General features: G+C 52.3%; 1 protein-coding gene and 1 long non-coding RNA gene across 2 annotated transcripts; both read right to left on the reverse strand.

Moving 5' to 3' along the window:
• Positions 1–553: 553 nt before the first annotated feature.
• Positions 554–1,987, reverse strand: LOC140680626 (uncharacterized). Its single transcript, XR_012051985.1, has 3 exons — positions 1,811–1,987; positions 1,058–1,102; positions 554–914 (listed from the first exon to the last, which is right to left on the reverse strand). It is a non-coding gene; the product is annotated as an uncharacterized lncRNA (long non-coding RNA).
• Positions 1,988–2,754: 767 nt separating this feature from the next.
• LOC140680622 (uncharacterized) lies at positions 2,755–3,766 on the reverse strand. The gene is made up of 2 exons (XM_072918595.1): positions 3,211–3,766; positions 2,755–2,889 (listed from the first exon to the last, which is right to left on the reverse strand). Exons 1-2 carry the CDS (start codon positions 3,764–3,766, stop codon positions 2,786–2,788), a joined length of 660 nt encoding a protein of 219 aa, XP_072774696.1. The 3' UTR covers positions 2,755–2,785.
• Between the last annotated feature and the right edge of the window lie 15,597 nt (positions 3,767–19,363).

A 19,363-nucleotide genomic window follows, 5' to 3' on the forward strand; every position in this document is an offset into this window, starting at 1 on the left:
TTATCTTTGAACTTTTTTTTTCTTTAAATAAGATAGGAATTCAAGAAATGAAGTGAAATATCTTCCTTTTTCAAAATGAAAGGTTTTTTTCAACAGGTATTCCAGCTCTTTGAACCTCCCTCTGATCAAACCAGTATTGTACATACTGGGTTTTACCTTCTGCCAATGAACCAGGGGATCCAGTCTGACCCTCGGTGCTGATCTCCCCTAGTCACTTAGAGACTCTTGAGCCAGCCTTAGGCATGGCCCAGGTCCTCCACCACACACCCACTCCCGGTGGCTTGGGCCTTGAAAGTAGTCTCTTCTTTGGCCAGCTGAGTATTACACTTCCTTGTATATTTATTGAGAAAGACAAATGGAAACTCTTGCACACAGCAGTCACTGCCACAAAAATTCTTGTTCTACAGTCCTATGGGGTTCTCTTTCTCAGAACAATGCAACATCAGCGCCAAATATGGGACAATATTCGAAGGAAGCGGCGAAGGATAATATTGCCATTGACAAGCCTGAGAAATGGGCTGACAGGAACATCACCATGTTCAAGAAGGGGAAGCCCAAAGTCCTGTTCCAGGAGAGGAACACTACCAGGCAGGCACCAGAGCATACTGGGGGCCATTCTATCTGGGCTGGAAAGCTTTTGCCAGGAAAGGCTTTGGAGGTCCTGGAGAGCACCAAGGTCACCATAAGCCAAAATATGCACTCTTCTGGGATCCTGAGCTGCACCGAGAGTGCAGCCAGCAGGCCAAGGGAGGGGATCCTTCTCCTCTGCTCAGCACTGCTGAGCACCTCTAGGGCTGGTTCCAGGCTGGGGCTCCTCAGCTCAGAAGAAAGCAGTGAAGGGCTGTGAAGATGATGATGGAGGGACTGGAACAACTCTGCCGTAAGGCAAGATGGAGGAAGATGGAACTCTTGGTCTGGAAAAGAGAAAGTTTAGGGTGATCCTATCCATGTCTATAAATACGTTAGGGGAGGGATCAAAGTAGATGGAGCCCAAACCAAACCTGCTCAGGGCCCTGAACACAAACACCAGCCTTTTTCCCTGGGAAAGAAAACTCACCAGTCCAGGTTCCTGATGTCAGTTTGTAGGGTTCCCTTGGTGTCACTGTTGAGGCAGGACGGGAATGAGAAGACTGACTCAGAAGGCTGCTGAGAGTAAAACTCCGGTTTATTTAAAATACACCGCTCTTTTATACAGAGCTTCGTGAGGAACAATTCCATTGGTCCTGAAGTGAAAACAGCCCACACCATTGGTGCAGAGTGCTTGATGCACAGTGATAGAACTTAACTATAAACAATGTGAACAACAAGAGAGATAAAGAATTATTTACATTCTTCTCCAACTCTTTCCTAGGCTTCTGCCTGGCTAGAAACTCTCCGTTTCTCTCTTTGACTGAATCTGAGACCTACAGATTTGCAGTTAGGGGTTGCAAGCAGCACTACCTGATGGCCCAGTGCAGGGGTGTAGAATTCAAATCCCCACCCAGCTGATCCACTACCGCACCTTTGGAAATGTAATATCTGTGTAACAACAACACAATAAGGCAATACCACAATATAATAACACAATAAAATAGAAAAACATTATTCTAAAGATAACATAGCTAAAAGGAGCAAATGACTCATAATAAAAATTTCACGTTACAGCTTGCAATTAGTCCTTGTACAGAGGACTCAGTGGCTCTGGGCCTGCGGTCACCAACATCCCGGGGCTGTGGGGACACAGGGACCTCCAGCTCCTGGAGGAAATGTGTCCTGGCCCTTGGACAATTGGCAGTCACCACTCACAGGTCATTGGAAAAGGGATAATTACCACTCCCAGCTCAGGCTGCAGACCATGGCTGACACACTCTCACCATCACATCACAGTGGGGTACTGGCTGGAAGGATCACGGCTCAGGTCAGGTCTTCAGGTAGGGACTGGGAGAGCCATTCAGGGCACAAGAGCTTCAGCAGCCTGCATAAAAGGGAAGAAAACTGAAAGATCAGGCACATTTCTGAAAAAAAAAAACAACCCACATTTATTTCCCAAACCCTGTTTTGGGAGGTCAGAGCAGTAGGCAGAAGGTGGCACAGGTTTAGTAGATGGCACCTGCCCACAGGCAGGCAGCTGGGTGCTTTCCTGTGACTGGTTACTGCACTTTCCATTACCATTGGTTGTTTTTAAGGCAGCAGAAGATACTTTTGGGGGGTAAAATGAGACCAGCACCATGGGAATGACTCCGGCATCTCAACATTTCCTGTGGGCTCCATGCACATGACTTAGGATGGTGCAGACCAAGCTGCTCAAGTGCCCAGCTCTGCCTCCCATTTCATAGGAAGAAAGAAAAAGAGTTCAGCAGGGCTCAACCTGAAATGATATTTTGTAGCTTACGGCTCTCCTCAGAGCTCTGGTAAGAGAGGAAGGTCTCTGTCCCTGAAAGCCACGGACCCTTGGAATGCACAATGGACCTGTGTGTCACTTCAAGAGACACCAAGAAGCCCTGCCACTTTGAAAGGGCAGCTGTTGTTTCACTGCTGCATTTCTTGGCTCGACAAAGCCCCTCCGACCCGCACTACGGCCTGAGCTTGAAGATATAAAGTACCACTCTGGAGGACAGGCATGGAAAGCTTGCCAAAGGCTGAAGGCAGCACTCTGATTCCCCCTTTTCCCAAGACGTTTCTTTAGCTGAAGTTGCTGACAAGGACCGGCCTTGACACACCAAAATGGGTTTGCTGTTTTATTTTCCAGGTCCTCAGTCCTGCGTGGGGCTCGGTAAGTGGGTGCTGCAGAGGCTCCGGCAAGGCATCAAAAACGCCGGCCCCACACCCAATGGTGGCGCGAGATCTCCTCCAGCTCCGGCCTGTCCGCAGGGTGCTTGGCCAAACACCATCGGATCAGGTGCTGGAGCTCTGGGGAGAGAAGCCAGAAAGCGCCGGTCACCGCCAGAAGTCTCCTGCCCAGCTGCCCCCGTCACCCGCGGGGCCCGGGCCGTGCCGCGAGCGCTCTGGGCCGTGCCGGGCTCCCGACCGGCTCGGCCCCGCGCGGGAGAGCGGCACGGCGGGACGCGGCCGCCTCCTCCGGCCGCCCGTGCCGCGCTGACCCCGTCGGCACGGGCCCCTCCTGCGGCCGGCCCGTGAGGGCAGATCCACGTCCCGCGGAGCTGCGTGAGGGCCGCGCCGGGCGTGCGCCGCCAGCTGCCAAAGCCCGCCGGCTTGAGGCCGGACACCCACCTGGAGAGAGCTGCCGCCGGAAGAAGAGCTTCCCCAGCACGATGGCTTGGTCGTCCTGGAAGGGGAGGCTGCCGCAGACCATGACGTACAGCAGCACGCCCAGGGACCAGGTGGTCGCCGCGTGGCCGTGGTAGCAACCCAGCCAGGTCCACTCGGGCGGGCTGTACACGCGTGTTCCTAGGGGAGACAGGCGGCGCTGGCCGAGCGCAGGCTGCTGCCTTCCAGAGCCTGGCACCAGCCTCCTGACCGAGGCAGGGGCTGCGCCCGCGGCCACAGCTTCCCCCCCGAGGCCACCCCGCATCCCCCAGCCAGCTGGCCAAAGGCAGGAAACCATTCCGCAAGGCCAAGAAGGCCAGCGGAGCAGCCCAGGCCCTTGTGGGCCCGCTGAGCCCAGGGGCCGGGAGCCGCTTTGGCTGGCCCCCCTGTCGGCAGGGCCGGCAGCCGCCTCCTGGGGCACGGCATCCGCCCTGTGCCAAAGGGCAGCCGGCTGAAGGCCGCGGCCCGGGAGGGAACGGGGCCGTGCAGTGCCTGGCACCGGGAGCAGGGCCCAGGCCATGGGCTCACCGGCAAAGTCCTTGAAGGCCCGCTCCTGGAGGAAGGTGCTGCAACCGAAGTCGATGAGCTTCAGGTCGCCGCTCTCCGGGTCCACGAGGAGGTTCTCCGGCTTGATGTCCCGGTGCAGGACGCCGCAGGCGATGCAGTGCCGCACGGCCTCCAGCACCTGGCAGAAAAGCCAGCGCGCCTGCTCCTCGCACAGGAACCCCTGGTCCTGCTCCTGCAGGAACTCCAGGAGATCCCGTGATGCCCCCGGACGCTCCAGCACCAGGATGAAGCTATCCGGCAGCTCAAACCAGTCGAGCAGCTGGATGATGTTCTGGCAGCCAGAGCCCACCTTCTCCATCAGCACCACCTCCAAGGGCACGCGGGTGCCATCGGGCTGTGAGGAGGAGAAAATGAGTCCCTGCGGCAGGTGCTGCTGCTGCTGCTGCTGCAGGCCTGGGGCTGCGCTGCGCCCTGCCCGGGATGCCCCAGTGCCCCCTGCCGCAGCCTCCCAGGCGCTTGCGCTTCCTCCCGCCCGGGGGATGCTCGGGGCTGCCCCTGCCCGGCCCCGGCACCGCTGTTCGGCGTGCCCAGGCCCGCGGGGCTGCGGCTCCGCACGCTGAGCCCGCCCCGGGATTCTCCCTGCCCGCCACGCCCCGCTCTGTCCCGCTGGCCCCGCTCGCTCACCAGCTCGTCCCACTGCAGGACGCTCTCCCGGGCCACGCGTTTGAGGGCCACCTGCGAGCCATGGGGAGAGGAGGGCTGAGCTCCAGCCCTGCCCCTCCCCGCCGCTGCCCCTCCGCCCAGGCCCGGCCGTCGCGGCCACTCACCGGGCTGCCGTCCGAGAGGCGGATGCCCGAGAAGACGGTGCTGAAGCCGCCGCTGCCCAGCTGCGGGCCCAGCAGGTACCGCTCCTGCCGCTGCCTCCTTTGCCCTGCGGCCAAGAGCGAGCCATCAGCCTTGCGCCCAGGACCCGCCCCTCCCGCAAGTGCCGCGAGTGGAGCGGGCCGGGCCCCGCGGGCCGCCGCGCTCTCACCCGCTTCCTGCTGCGCGCCGGGCAGCGGCCGCCGCCCTGCAGCCGCCGGGCTGGCGAGCGGCAGAGCCGGGCCGGGGCAGCGCGCACAGGCGGCTGCGGCAGCCCCGGGCCAGCGGGGCAGGGCGGCACCGGCGCTGTCCCCGGCGTCGTGGGCTGGGCTCTGCTCCTGCCGACGGCCGGGGCTGCAGCCCGAGGCTTGGCACGGGGGAGACCCAGGAGCGGCTGCAAAGCAGACAGGGCGTTTTCAAGCCGGGCCATCGGAGGCACTGGAAACAGCCAGCGACTGGGCTGCTCTCAGGGGCCCTGGCCTGGCCTGGCCGCGCCCCTCCAGAGCCCCGGCGGAGCCTCAGGCAGCTCCTCAGAAGATCTCACCTGCTACTAGAAAGCCCTTTGCGGCACTCGAGGGCTGTCTCGGGGCAGCTTCCTGCAGATGGAGGAACCTCTGAAAGCTCGTCTCCACCACCAGGCTCAGGCTGTTGCCAGCTGGCAGAAGCGGCACAGCGTCCTGGCTGTCCTGGCCGCTGTGGGATGACCACAGCTGGCTCCAGGACACTTGCTGCCCTGTCAGCTGCTCCTGAGCAGGCTCCCCCACATCGGGCTGGGCTCCCATTTGGACTTGTGGGCTTTCGACTGACACGTAAAGGGTCAGGATTGCACCCATGTCGTTGACGTCTGTGAGTCCAAGGGAGCTAGGAGACCTGTCCACGGGCTCTGCTCCTTCCGCAGGCTGACAGGTCTCACTGAGCCTCTGCGAGGGATGGAGGCTGTCAGAGATAGCAGAGGCTGCTGGCAGGGTGCAGGGTCTCTGACAGCCTGAGGTTCCTGCATGGATGGTGGTGGCTCCCCCCTGCTGTGCCATCCTTGCAGGCCTTGAGGCTCTCCCAGGGATGGAGAATCTTGCTGGGAGCAGCCTCTGGAAGGTATGGAGGCTTGTGGAGGAGCTGGCCGAGGCACAGCAGGGCAGGTGGCCTCGCTCCAGCAGCTCCTTCAGCTCTTTCCACAAGGCCTGCCACATCCCAGAGTAGAGGGGCGCACGTGTCTCGTTGCCGTCCCAGAGCTGCAGCATCAGTTCCTGCAGCTCCCGGGCCACTGCCAGGCAGGGGCCGCAGCCGCAGGGGCTGCCCAGGGGGCTGGCGGGAGCACGTGGCTGCTCGCCAGGAGCAGCCCGAGGCCTGGGGAACCTGGGAGCCACAGGGGCTCCTCGCTTCCTCCGTGAGCCTCTGGGCCGGACCCTGGGGCGCTGGCTCCTCTTCGCTGTCCGTGTGCTCCGGCTCCGTGGTTGCCGGTGGCCAAAGGCCCACCAGACAGCCACGGCGGCCAGCAGCAGGACAAGCGCAGTCACCAGGACGTCACCGTCACCCATGGCTCCAGCACGTCCCATCGCGACTGCACTGGCAGCTGCCGGCGCTGGCCTGTCTCACCCAGCGACAGCGCGGTGATGTCACAGTGGTGTCACAGTGCTGCGGCCAGCACAGCCCTGGGACATCACAGCCCTGCCTGACGCCAGCGCTCTGCCCTTTGTGCCATCACAGCCCTGCCTCAGCCCCGCCCTCCGCAGTGCCCCAGGAGGGGTAAGGGGGCTCCCTATGGGCACTTGCCAGCTCTCTGGAGCAGAGTGGGTGGAAGATTCTTCTTTAAGAAGGACACAGGGATGAGGAGGGGAATGCTGATGGTCTCACCTCCTTGCTGGCAGAGCATGGGACATGGATTGTCCAATGTGACACTGCAAGTCCTTGAGGAGGGCAAGCCCTGCTCAGTAACATCCAAGCCATCTGTGTGCTGTCTACCACATTCCCGTCCTGAATCCAAACCCAGCTCTTTGCCGCTCCCTGGGAAGAAAATGGATCCTATCCCATTGAAAACCAGTACATCAGCCCATTCTTCAGCCAGCACACCCTGTCTCTCTTTGTCTCACACCTGGACACCTGCTCCAGGTGTATTCTGCGAGGGACAGGATCAAAACTGCACTTAAAATCCTGAAATAGAACCTGCATTGCCTTCCCATCATCCATGAGACGGGTGACCTTATGTTAGGGAACCAGTGAGTGGCAGCCAGGGTGCGCTTGAGTTTCGGGAATGCCGCATCTCCTCGTCTCCTCATTTCCCAGGCAGACCCTGCCACGAGGGCGTGGCCGAAGCGGCCCGAGGATCCGGGCATTCTTAGGAGAATGGTGAGTAGCAGACTTGTGGCTTTGTGGCTGCTGTGCAGCTCAGATCATGCAGTGATGTTTGGTGTTCTTGATTGTAGCTGGGCAAGGGCCACAGGTCGGTGCCTGCAGGAAATTGCCAGCAGGGGAGGCAGCCTTCCTTCGTACCTGATGTGGATTCCCTTCCCCGGACATCCTAGAGATATTTTTAGGATTGGTGACTGATAAACACAATGTGTTTTGATGGATGGTTTTAGTTAGTGGTGCTTGTTTTGTTTTGGTTGTGGAACTATTTATCTTGGGTTTTTTTGTGAGTATTTTAAATAAGGTTTGACACAGTGAGTAGGACTGTCATGTAGTTTATTTTTTGTGGAAACATAAGTATACCTTTAGGTTATGAAATTGACAGGACTACTTTATTGACTACTTACCAAGTCTTTTTTAGGAGTAAATTTTTGTAAGTCTGATTTTGAAATCAAAGAAGAAAAATGAGAAGACGAAGGAGGTAGAGAAGTTATCTCCTTCTAGGATAGAAAGGGTTTAACATAGAAACTGCTTTGTCTAATGTTGCGTGGGGCATTTCCGTGCGACAGCCGGGCTGCCCGCGGGGCTCGGCAGCAGGAGAGCCCCGAGCCGGGCAGGGCGGGGCGCCGGGGCGGGCTCGGGGTGGAGCCGGGGCTCTGTGAGGCTCCCCCTCCTGTCCCTCTCTCTGCCCCTCTTTCCTCCTCCCCGTATTCCTCTTTTTTCTCTCTTTCCCGCATTTCCCACTCTCCCCAAAGCAGCTCCGTTCCCTCCCTTTCCCGCTACCCTTCCTTCCTCTTCCCTGTATTCCTGTTCTTTGACCCCCAGACCGTCCCCTCCTCTCCCTCCCAAACCCGACCTCCCACTGCCCTCACTCCGTCCTGTCCCTGCCCCGCTACTCCGTTCTATTCCCCCTCTCTCCCTCCTCTGTCCACCGTCCCTCTTTCTTCCCTGCCGGCCTTTTCCTTCCCTTCCCGCTTTCCTCCAGAGCCCGACCTCCCTCCCACCCTTCCGCATGCCCCGCTCTCCCTCCTCTCTTCCTGCCGCCCCTTCCCTTCTTTCCCCCGCAGCCGCGGGGCTCGGGGCGCGGAGAATAAAGCCCCGAGGGCCGGAGCCCGGCGCCCCCCGGCCCTTGCGGGAGTCCCCGCCCGGGGCCGGAGCTCTCGGCGGATCCCCCCGCGCCGCTCGGACACCGCCCGGCGCTGCCGGACCTGCGGCTCCGCCACCGTCGCGCTGAGAGCAGCCCCGCTCTGCGCCGTGCCGGCCGTGCCGCGTCCCCGCCGCCTCTGCCGCTCCCAATTTCTGCCCCTGGCCTGCGACAGCGAGGCGGGGCGGGAGCTTCACGCCTTCTGGGGGCTGCCCCCCCTTTCTTGTTGCGGCAGAGTCCCTTTCGGGGGGGATGGAGGTGTGGAAAGGGCTGGAAGGGAGTGCTGGGCTGCTGTCCAGGGCAGTTGGACTCGTTCTGTGCATTCTTTGGGGGTCAGGAAAAGGGGCTGAAGACTCGGGGCTCTGATGTCATTTGGGGCACCCCAGGGTCCCTAGGAGAGGGAGGCACACTGCGGTGGGGGAGTGGGTGGGTGGCGAATGAGGGGTGGGGGTCACGCTGGGTGCCGTCCCGCAGAGGGACCTAAAGCTGCCCTAAAATTCCCAGGGAGGGGTGTGTGTAGAATACTAAAACCTGGCAAGTGTTTCGTTTTTATAGGTATTGGTAAAGAATAGGTATCTATGGCTAAATTCATTTGGAAAGAAGCCCTCTCTCTATCCATTCATTTGTATCCAGGAATGTAGGAAACTCAGACTGGGGATGGGCAGTAGTTTTGAAAATCATGCCCTAAGGTTTTTATCTAGTGCTGAACCAAGCAAGTGCCCTGAAACCATCGGAGCAGCTGCAGGGGCTGAAGGGAACAGGAAGGGCTCTCCGGCACCTTTTGCCTCCGTTCTCTGCCATTCTCCCTCGCAGTCCCGGAAGAGGCGTCTGTCATGCAGCCTGCCAAAATGAACACCTGTAAAATCCTAGCTCTGCCTTTTGTTTAAGGTGTTTTTACTTCATATTTATGTCATCACAGAAAGCAAGGAAAGAAGAAATGTGACTGGTTCCCACTATTGCTCCGTGCAGGCACTTTTAAAGGCTGCTGTACTTATGTTCTCTTTTTCCACTCCAAGCTTGACTTTCCCCCTCCTTTTTCGAGGTCTGCCGCTTTGGGTGTCCCAAGGAGGGCAGGGTTCCTCAGCAGGGGTCTTAGGAGTTGGTGCTGATTCTGCTTTTTCCGAAGGTGTATCGAAGTGTGCTACCAAAATGACTATTTTCTCTATGGAAAGTTTTCTCTCAATGACAATCAATGCATGTATGTGTTTTAACCGTGTAACCAGATGGATTAAGAAAAACCAACACCCGTAGTAGATTTCTGCTTGATCTGTGTCTGTAAGAAGTGGGCTGTGTGCTGGAGAGGGAGAGACGCTGTTGGAGAGTGGCAACAGCACCAGGTGTGAGCTGTGAGGATGAGGAAGGCTCAGAGCAGCCCCAGGTGAGAGCTGTGAGGATGAGGAAGGCTCAGAGCAGCCCCAGGTGTGAGCTGTGAGGATGAGGAGGGCTCAGAGCAGCCCCAGGTGTGAGCTGTGAGGATGAGGAAGGCTCAGAGCAGCCCCAGGTGTGAGCTGTGAGGATGAGGGGCGGCTCCTGCCGGGGGAGGTTGTTTTAGGGAGAGGGTTTGCTTCAGCTGGCTTTTGCATGGAGCTGCTGCTGGAGAAGGGGAGTTTATGGGGAGCTCCCGGGCCTGTCTCATGGAAAGACGATGGGCGCTTCGGACAGGGTCTGGGGGATCACCTGGATATGCACTTGTGTACGTGGAGCATTGCTCAAAGGAGGTGCCGAGGGACAAACTTTTGTGCCGAGAAGCAGCAGCCAAACAGGTGAGCCGGTGCGCCTTTGTAGCGGGGACTTCTCTCCTTTCCCTTTTAAATTTCGTCTTGCCAATCCCTCCCAGTTGCCCCCAGGAAAAAAAAAAAAAAGGATTTTGAGGACAAAAGAAATTCAAATTGAGGGTACCGGTGTCTGAACTAGTGGGGGATTCCCCTTCACTTGTGGTTTTGAGGGTAGTGATTGAAGGAAAACCTGCCTTTTCCAGGGTGTTAGGGATATCACAGGGGAGACAGAGAATCCCTGTGCTGCCTTTTAAATGGAAGGGGAAAAATATTGTTGTCGTATGATGGGTTTGACTTGAGGGTAGCTCCCCACCCTTTTCATCATCCTGAGGTTGAAACGGAGGGGGCTGCCCTGTTGTCCCTCCTTTTAAAGGGTTTGAATTGAGGCAAAAATCCCCCTTTTGCCATCATTTGAGGGAAGCTCCTTCTCTTCTGCTCTTCTAGGGGATGAAATTGAAGGGAAGCCCACATTTCTTTGCCCTGGTTGAAGTGAGGTGAGCGCCTGAGTGTGGTGTCAGTTTTGGCGCTTCAAAGGAAGGGAGCTGCAGCTGTGGCAGTGCTGGAAGGGTGGAAACCGGGCTGTGCTGCTGCATTTGGGGGCACTTCTTCTGCCCCTGGTGCCGGGAGCGCGGCTTCTCATTTTCCAGCGTTCCTTGCTGTGGGGCTTTTGAGGAATTTCTTGGATCATTTTCTTTTGTTCGTAGTTGGTGTATGAGGAGGGCCATGGGGTACTTCTTGGTTGTTATGGTTCTTGCTCCAGGTGCTGATGACAAGGATTTTTTTGGATTGAGCGTTGTTGTTGGATTTCTTTTTGATCGGTTCTTATGTTTTTAAAGGATGTGCTTTTAAAAGTTTACAGTGGTTTTTATGGGTCGTAGCATGAAGTAGAGGGTAGGTTTTTAATTTGGTTGTGGTGGCTTTTATTAGCGGGAGTATGTAGTGTCTGTTTAGGTGAGTTTGAAGTAGTCCTGTAGTTAATTAGTGAGGTTTTTTAATATTGCTAATTGCATTTTTGTTTATTATATTATAGGGGTTTGATTCATTTGCCTTATTTGATTGCCATGTATGTTTTATTTTTGCAGAGAATTTTGAAGATATTGTTTATGGTTACATTTATCTTTTGGCCACATGTTTATTTCTAGATGGTATTTGTGTTTTGGTGATTTGAGGCATTATGGCTTTCTTGTGTTAGGAATACTTATTTTATTGTTGTTAGTATAAGCTTTTTGCTTAGTTTTTTTTTTTTTTTTTGTAGTTTCATGTGTTTGGTTGTCATTTTTTATTAATTTTATTTTTGGGAACATGGGTATTTCTCTGGTGGATTTTTTAAGGGGCACATCCTTTGCCGTTTGGATTTTTTGCAGGTGGCCACCCCCTCAGGGCCACAGGCCCCTGAGCACAAACACTGGCCCTTTTCCCTGGGAAAGAAAACTCGCCAGCCCGGGTTCCTGATGTCAGTTTGTAGGGTTCATTTGGGACTGTCAGGGCAGCATAGGTTTGAGATATGGGGAGCTTGGGTGTGGGGCACATCCTTTGCCATTCAGATTTTTTGCAGGCGGCTGCCCGCTCCAGGCCACAGGCCCCTGAACACAAACGCTGTCCCTTTTCCCTGGGAAAGAAAACTTGCCAGCCCAGGTCCCTGATGTCAGTTTGCAGGAGGTGTTTGGCATTGCCCCGGCAACCAGAATTGTATTTTGCTGCAGCTTTGGTCGGGGAGATCTGGGGTGCCCCCTCCTTCTCTCACCTCCTCCCCTCAGCCCTGTTCTTCTCTGTCCCTGTCTCCATCCCTCACCCCTATTTGCACGTCCAGCCCACGCTGCCCCACTCTCTCTCCACCCTTCACCCTCCCCATCCTGCCCCATCCCTCACTCCCCTGTGGCTCCCTGCAGCACCACATGGGAGCCCGAACTCGTGGGGATAGTGCGGCCCTGGCAGCAGGACAGCACCGAAATGAAACGGGCCGGGACGACGTCTGTGGGCTGCACGGTGTCACCAAGGGACCTGGGGCTGAGGGGAGGGGGCTGGAGGGTGACACAGAGGTTGGGGGCTGCTGACAGGCAGAAGGGGTCTTTAGGAGTACAAAGGGGGGCTCCATGGTGGCACAGAGATGCTGCAGTGGGGTACCTGAGGGTGACACAAGGAGGCTGAGAGGCAGGGGGTGCCTTGAGGGACAAAGTGGGGGGTGCCTGTGGGTGACAGGTGAACCTGCCCTCACACCACCCTTAACCGCACCCTAAATACCACCCCGGGTGCAGCGTGCACGGTGGAGGTTAGGGGGCCAAGGGACAGTGTCGGGGCCTTGCGGTGACACGCTGACATTACGGGCTGAGGGGCAAAGAGGGGGGACTTGACAGGTGGAGAGCTGACACTGAGAGTTAGGGGTGCAAAGGACAGGACACAGGGTACCAGGAAGGGTTAGGGTACAGCATCAGCCCTCACTCCAACCCTAAGCTCACCCTAAACAGCACCTCTAGAACACCATTTTTCCCCAACAGCAGCTGCAGGCAGTGACCCTAATGCTGGGACAGCCCCAAAACCCTCCCAGCAGCTGCAGGCAGTGACCCTAATTAAAAGGAAGGGATGATATTTGCTGGCTAGAGGGTGACTGGTAGAGGCTGGGGACTGAGCACTTTTTTAGGGTCTTTTTTTAGTGTTTTTAAATGATATTTGAGGGGTTTTCTAACAGGAGCTTTTTAGAAACTTTCTAGGAGCGTTTAGGATACTTCTGGGCTTTTTCAGGGCTTTTGAAAGATTTTTTCAAGTTATTTTAAGGGCTTTCTTAGTACTAATTAGAATTTTTAGGGTTTCTTTTTTTTGGGGGTGTTCTTGGGGCTTTTCAGGACTATTTAAAAATTTTTAGGGCTTTTTTAGGACTATTAGGGGTATGTGGAGGACTGTAAAGACGTTTGAAAGTTCCAGGACAGTTTGGGTGGATACAGACGAGAGATCTCTGCTGATTGCTCTTGGAGGATAAGGTTTATTCGGGATGGAGAGAGGCCTTGCCTCGAGCTGCCTGACACAGCACGTGGCCAGGCCTGAGGTGATGGGGGAGCGGAGAGACAAAGGGAAGAGCAGGGACTCAAGGAGGGGGAATCCAGGAGGAGGGAGGAAGTTCCAAGAGAGGAGGGGAAGATCCAAGAGGGCGTCTGGCCCTTTGGGGGCCCCTTATCAAGGGGGCTCCAAGGTGGGCTGGAACAGGACTTGGGCCAATGGGGCCACAGACACCTGATGTTTCAGGGGAGGGTTACAGGTGTGGGGTGAGCCATACATTCTGGGGGGTGAGATCGAACAGTCCATTTGCTTTTGGACCCCGCTGTAGGTAAGGTTATTGTCCAGCCAGTGGGGGCATGATATTCATCCTGGCTGTACTATTGTGGTTCTTCTTCTAGACAATCATATTTATCTATCCTTCCCAACATCTCCCCTGTTTTCACTGAACCATTTGAAATACTAAATATTGACTTAACAACTATTTTCTGCACACTTGGAGGTGTACAGGGTATTGCTACTAAAACTATACTTATTACTACTGGAACAGTCAAGCTTCTTTTACAGAGTTCCTTTAGCTAAGGTGCAAGGCTCAAGAGCTTGCAGGCTTGGCTAGAGGAACCCAGGCATTTGTCTTTGATTGAATTACAGGTAAAACTTCACTGCAAAAACTGAAACAGAAGAACAAAAGCAACATGCACGCATATAAATGATAAAAGTCTATTTTTCTCTCAAGCTGTTTCTGGCAGGTCATTTTCTCCTGGTAATTCTGCACAGTTCAGGTTTGGGTGCTGGCTTCTTGGCTCGTACTTGCAGAAGCACTGTCTGGTGTGGGGGTGTCAGCAGATTTCGGTGTGTGGTAGGGCTTCACATTCTTTGCTGGGACCCCTCTGAGTTCTCCACCTGTAGAGACACAAGCAAAACCTTTCCCCCATGTTAGAAACCTGTGTGGACCTTGTATTTGTCCTGAATCTAAGGTTTTGATTAAAACTGGGAGGTGCCCTTTAATTTTTACTTTTTTGTTGTTCAGGAAATGTCTATAAATGGGGGGGCGAGGCTTTGTGCACCTCATTTCACATGTCCAGTTTCAAGGGCCATTAAAAGAGGCTCATGTTCACCATGTTACCCAGAATTGCTGTAGTTATTTCCAGGAGGAAACCAAAAATTGACTGTCCTGTGGTGTGGTAGAAATCCCACCACAATAGTGACTGTGCGCAATGACAGCCAGTGCCTTTTGGAGCTCTAACAGCTGAGAGTGTGGCAGTGCAGTTTTAATATTATTTTTAGACTCATGAAAACATTTTTCCCAAAACAATCTTTCACTCCTTTCTTCTGTCATAAACTATGGAACAGAGAAAATGGAGAGGAGCAGAGGTTTTTTTAAAGTTGGCTTTTTTTTTTTAAGTCTTAAAATAGTGCCAGCTTGATGCATAACACTTGAGAAAATGGATTAGTAGCAGCTATTTCTTCCCACCAGAGAGGTGGGATTTAAATCTTCCAACAACAGAAGCACTGGATGTGCAAGAGCTCAGTTTTCCACCCCTCACACAAGTCTCTTCTTTAAGATGTACTATTTTAAGCAGCCTCAGCCAGATATATTAAAATACTGCTCCAAACAACAACAGAATGAAAATTTTCCACCAAATGGGGAAAAATAAGAAAAGTCTGTCTGAAGTTCTCGTGTTGATTTTGCAAAGTCAGATGCAAACAAGGTTTGCCATCTTTCTTTCCTAGAAAAATGTAGATATTTGATAGAAATTGATCTCTGAGGCTGCTAAGTTGGGGCGAGGAGCAAAACAGGCTCCAGAGAATCTGTGGCTGTGTCACCCTTGGAAGTGTTCGAGGCCAGGTTGGATGGGGCTTGGAGCAACCTGGTCTAGGGGAAGGTGTCCTGAGTATGGTGAGTGCAGGAAAAGAAACTTTTGGTTTTCCTGAGATGCTGCCTTTGCAAGGGGAGGTCACAAATACCTCACGTAGTTTGAAATGCCCTGAGCAGAACCCAGCTGTGCTTCCTCACAGGTGATGAGGGATTTTCACTTGTATTTTAAGGGGGATTTTCACAGGGCAGTGCCAGAGCAGCTGAATGTGTTTGACAGGCAAAGAGGGCCAGTGTGGCAGCAGCTTAATTCAATGGAGCTTTTCCTTCTGTGATCCTCTCTAACCTGAGGCACTCTGGGGCTCTTGAACCTGGCAGCTGGGCAAGTTAATCACTGTAGCAAGTGATAAATTAACCAGCTCCACTCTCCTTAGCATGGGTGTGATGAGCATTTAGTAAACCAGTGAGCACTTGCCAAGATGGGAGCTTGTTCTTTGCCAAGGAGGAGGGAGAAAATATTGCTTGGAGTAAATAAAGCAACCCTGCTTCCCCAGGAGGAGGAAAGGCAGCAATTAAAGATGTGAGTGCTGCAGGGAATAATTTGCACAAGGATATATCTTGTCTGCTATGTTCCAGGAATGTTCCAAATAAACCATGCCTCTCCTGACCTTTATTTTTCTGAATTTCTACCACGTGATATAAGAGACGCTTAATAAAAAAACCCAAAACACTCTGTGGTGAGGCATTTCTTCCTTTCTTCAGGCTGCCTCTTTCTTTTGTTCCCTCCAGAGCTCTCCCTACATTTCTGCTGTTGTTTGGAGCTCGTGCTTACCTCTTTCCTGATCCCCTGGGCTTGCTTTGGCTCTGGGTGTCATGGACACTCTCAATTGTGGTTTTTTTTTTTTCCCTCCATCTACCTCTTATTCTTCAAGTGCTTTTCCTTCTTTAACCTGTTGGAGCGATGGATTTTTCTCACCTTTTATTACTTAGTGCTTTTTCTTCATTCTCTAAAACCAACTTTTCACTTGCCCTGTGGCTGTTAGATGCCAGAAATGGGAGCATTAATTCTTTCTCTACTGCTTGTCTGAGCTTTCACAGGGAGCTGAGAGCTCGTTGGGGTTCAACTTGACTCACTTCAGTGCCTTCCTGGATCCTGCCTGTGTACTTGGACACTTTAAGGGAATAAAGTCTCAGTGTGGAGATTACAGTTGTGAAATGATGGCTTTTTTGGAGAAGACAAGGATGCTGTTGTCAATCTTTTCAAGGTTGAAATCCTTTCTATTTTATCTTGGCCTTTATCTTTTTTGAGGATAAACTGAGCACCTTGTTTTGGGGAGAAACAGGCTCAGATCAGCACAGAGGTGGCTGTGACAGGTACCCAGGTTTGGAGGGAAGGGTGCAGCTCCTTGGGGTGTGTTTGTGTGGGGCTGTAAGGTTTGTGTTGGGTTCCTGGAGCATTGGGAACACCCCACTGGGAGATGCACATCAGGAAATGGATGTATAAAGGGCCTGAAGTGGGACCAGCTTTGGTGAAGGGTTCCATAGGAAAAAGTATTTTTACTGGGATTTTGGACATTTGAAGCTCCTTCTCATAGCCTTTGCCTGATGAATATTCCCCCTTTGCAAAAGCGTGGGGAATCCTGAGCTCACACAATGAAAATCCCTAATAATGATATTTTTTCCTATTATCCTATTTTTTCCCTATCCCAGCAGGAGTCAGAGTAAAAGAATATGTGTGAGTTGCCTGCCTTTGACTTTGTGACAGGAAAAATGCTATGGGGAAAGTGGTCAGAGGAGCATCACTGCTCTGCCCTTAATTTTCCTGCACAAGTGAGGATGATTTAAGAACCAAGGCACAGCCAAGACCTTTCCTACTCCTGTGCTCATCAAGCAATCACTGCCTCATCACAGCTCAGCTTCAAACACCTCGTTTGCATCTGGCTGACCTTGGCTCCCCTCCGTGGATGGGAAGATGAAGAGGTGGAAGTGTAAAAGATTGGGATTTTATGGGTGAATTGTGAAATAGTGGCTAGTGCAGGCTGGAAACATCTTCTGCTGTGCCATGGAGGATGAGAGTAAATGGGTTAAAGAGGAGATAAAAAGGGCAAGGCACCTGGTTAGCTACTGTTGAAGGAAATGTGGGAAAAAACTACATGTAAGAAATATGTCAGAGATGGTCATTAACTGCACTGCAGGATCAGAGCTCTCTTAATAATTGGCCGTGTAGTGAATACTGGAAATTATTTAAAAAGCTCTTACCTGACTGAGGGCTTTTAGTGGATATTTGGGGGAAGCAAAGGAACACTTTTTCTGGCAGAACTTTTCTTCTAATTTAAGCATGATCCTCTTTCTGATATAACAACTGCTTTGAATAAACTGAAATATCTTCACCATTATTTCTGGCAGGAGCTGGACAAAGTTCTCATTCGGGTAAACTTTAATCCAACATATGTCTGTAGAATAATAAATTTAATGGGAACCATCAAACCTATTGTATGAATAAGGATGGTGCTTAGGGCAAGAAGAAAGAGTAATTAGGAGTGGACAAATAATGAATGATAGTGGGGAAATTATAATTTATCCTGGTTTAGGGGGAATATTTAACTAAGCTAAGATAAAAATCTACCTTCATTGCAGGCTAAGCTTTGTAACAGAATTCTGCTGAGCAAATGTAGTAGTCCTGGGCTCCAGACAGACCTTTAGATACAAGTTTACCTCTGGTCTGAGAAAGCTCAGGGCTTGAGCAGCATTTTATGGCTTTGGTCTTGACCCCTGGGCTATAAATGCTCCTGTAAAAGTAATGCCAAAGTTACAGCTTCTGCTAATTTCTATGAGTTCCAATGGAGAAAGGTCCACCTGGACTTTGGGGAGAGTTTCTCAGAGCAGAACATTTCAAGCACTATTAAACTGCATTCAAACTTCCTTTTATTGGGGCATAAATGTCACACCCCGGTCTATCAGTCTGACAGTTCTTTGAGAACAGACAAGCTTTACAAACTACTTTAAAAATAATTTCACTGACAGGTTTGCAGCTCTGAGAATGCTAATAAACTGAAATGGCATTTCACCCTGCAGTAGCCACTAAGTAATTATGACTGTCTGTAGGCAGACTAATGAAACCAGCTGTTAACAACCTAATGAGAATTTAAACCAGCTCTCTGCTCCACAGACACATCCCTTTTCTGTCCCTAATTATCCTGCACCCAGTGCTTCCCAGAGAAGTTTAGTGTAGCTTGATGTTAGGGTAAAAACTGCCTTATTTTGGAGAAGTGGTGCTGCTCTTCTCGGAGGTGGAGTTTCATGTGGGCTGCTGCCATGCTGGGGTCACATCACAAAGTCCAGTTCTTGCAGGGGCTGGGGAGCAGGGAGAGCTCTGATAGCACAGCATGGGAAAACTGGCATGGAGGGATTCTGGTTTAGTGTGTCCCCCAGTGGCAGACAGCATTAGTTATTGATAAGTCTTTAGTTCAAAGATAAGATCTTGTTGTTTTGGCTCTAATCTTTGGCTGCTTTCAATACAGTTTCCCCTGGCAGTTAAGATACTGTTTTTCTCTTGCTATCAATCCTCTGTCCTTCCAGATGACCTTTAAAGGTCCCTTTCAAGCCAAACTATTCTGTAATTCTTTGGATACATGATGAATAGCAACATGTATTTTACTCTCATTATGCATGATATTACATCCTGTCTGGCCTTTTGGGGTTCTTTCTTCTCCAGGTCCTTGTGACTGCTGTCACTTCTATATGCTCTTAATTTTTTCTGTTGCTTGTCAGTGAGCATTTTCAGTTCTGCCACCCATGTCTTGAGCAAGTTTTCTGTGACTCACTGCACCAGACACCAGGTCAGTCCAAAGAAGAGCATTAGGAAGTATCCAGCTGTATTTCCTCTTCTTCCTTCTCTGTACATGCTGCTGTTTTTAACACTCTGGCTTTCTCAGCTGCCTCACATGTCTTGATCCTTTTCTGGATAACTAGAGGGATATCAGGACTAAATCCTGCCTCAGCTCTGAGGTCTGGCTTTTGAAGAGCCCCAGTCATCCTCTCCTGCTCATCTCATCCTGGCCTTGATGGAAATATTCTGTCTTCATGGGATTGTTGTTCAACTCTGTGCATCCTGGAACTGCTTTTCAATGAAAGTTTATGAGTCTGTGAAAGGTTTCCTGGTGTGGGAATGCCAATCCTCAATCCTAATACTTGATGGGGGTTGCAGTTGCCTGAGTTGTGAAACCTCCTGAAAAACATTGTTTGTTCTTTTTTCCTTAACTTTTCCTTGACTGTTTTCATCAACAGATCAGGGAGTTTGGGGATGTCTTTTCAAAGGGAATTTTAATGAATCTCCTGTCTGGCATTTCAAAGGGGAACAGTGGCTTGTTTTTTTTTAACCAGCACCTGCTTACAATCAAATTAGCCAACTGCCTTTAATTAACCATAATATATTCCAGGAGAGCAGAATAACAAGGGAAGAAAAACCAAGTGGTGACCACTCTGTGACTGAACCTGGACTTCCCCTTTCCCAGGTGCAGGATTCTGGGCAGCCGTGTAACCCATTGCTCTCCACCTTGAGCTCTGCCATGCAGTGCCTTGGGTTTCCTGGGAGGGAAAAACATCCAATCGCTCAGCTCCAGGTTCACACTTGTACAGTCACCTGCAAATCCAGAGGCCAATGGGTATTTCTGCCTGTGGTTC

The sequence above is a fragment of the Taeniopygia guttata genome, chromosome 25, assembly GCF_048771995.1.
Source record: "Taeniopygia guttata chromosome 25, bTaeGut7.mat, whole genome shotgun sequence".
In the NCBI taxonomy this organism is placed as follows: domain Eukaryota; kingdom Metazoa; phylum Chordata; class Aves; order Passeriformes; family Estrildidae; genus Taeniopygia; species Taeniopygia guttata.

What these genes read in the sequence shown, in the direction of transcription:
- LOC140680622 (XM_072918595.1), bottom strand. Translation starts at nt 3,766, where the DNA reads ATGGCCTGGGCCCTGCTCCCGGTGCCAGGCACTGCACGGCCCCGTTCC. An exon ending in CCGGCGGCAGCTCTCTCCAG is followed by an intron (nt 2,890 to 3,210) that starts GTGGGTGTCCGG and finishes TTCTCTCCCCAG; the next exon opens with AGCTCCAGCACCTGATCCGA.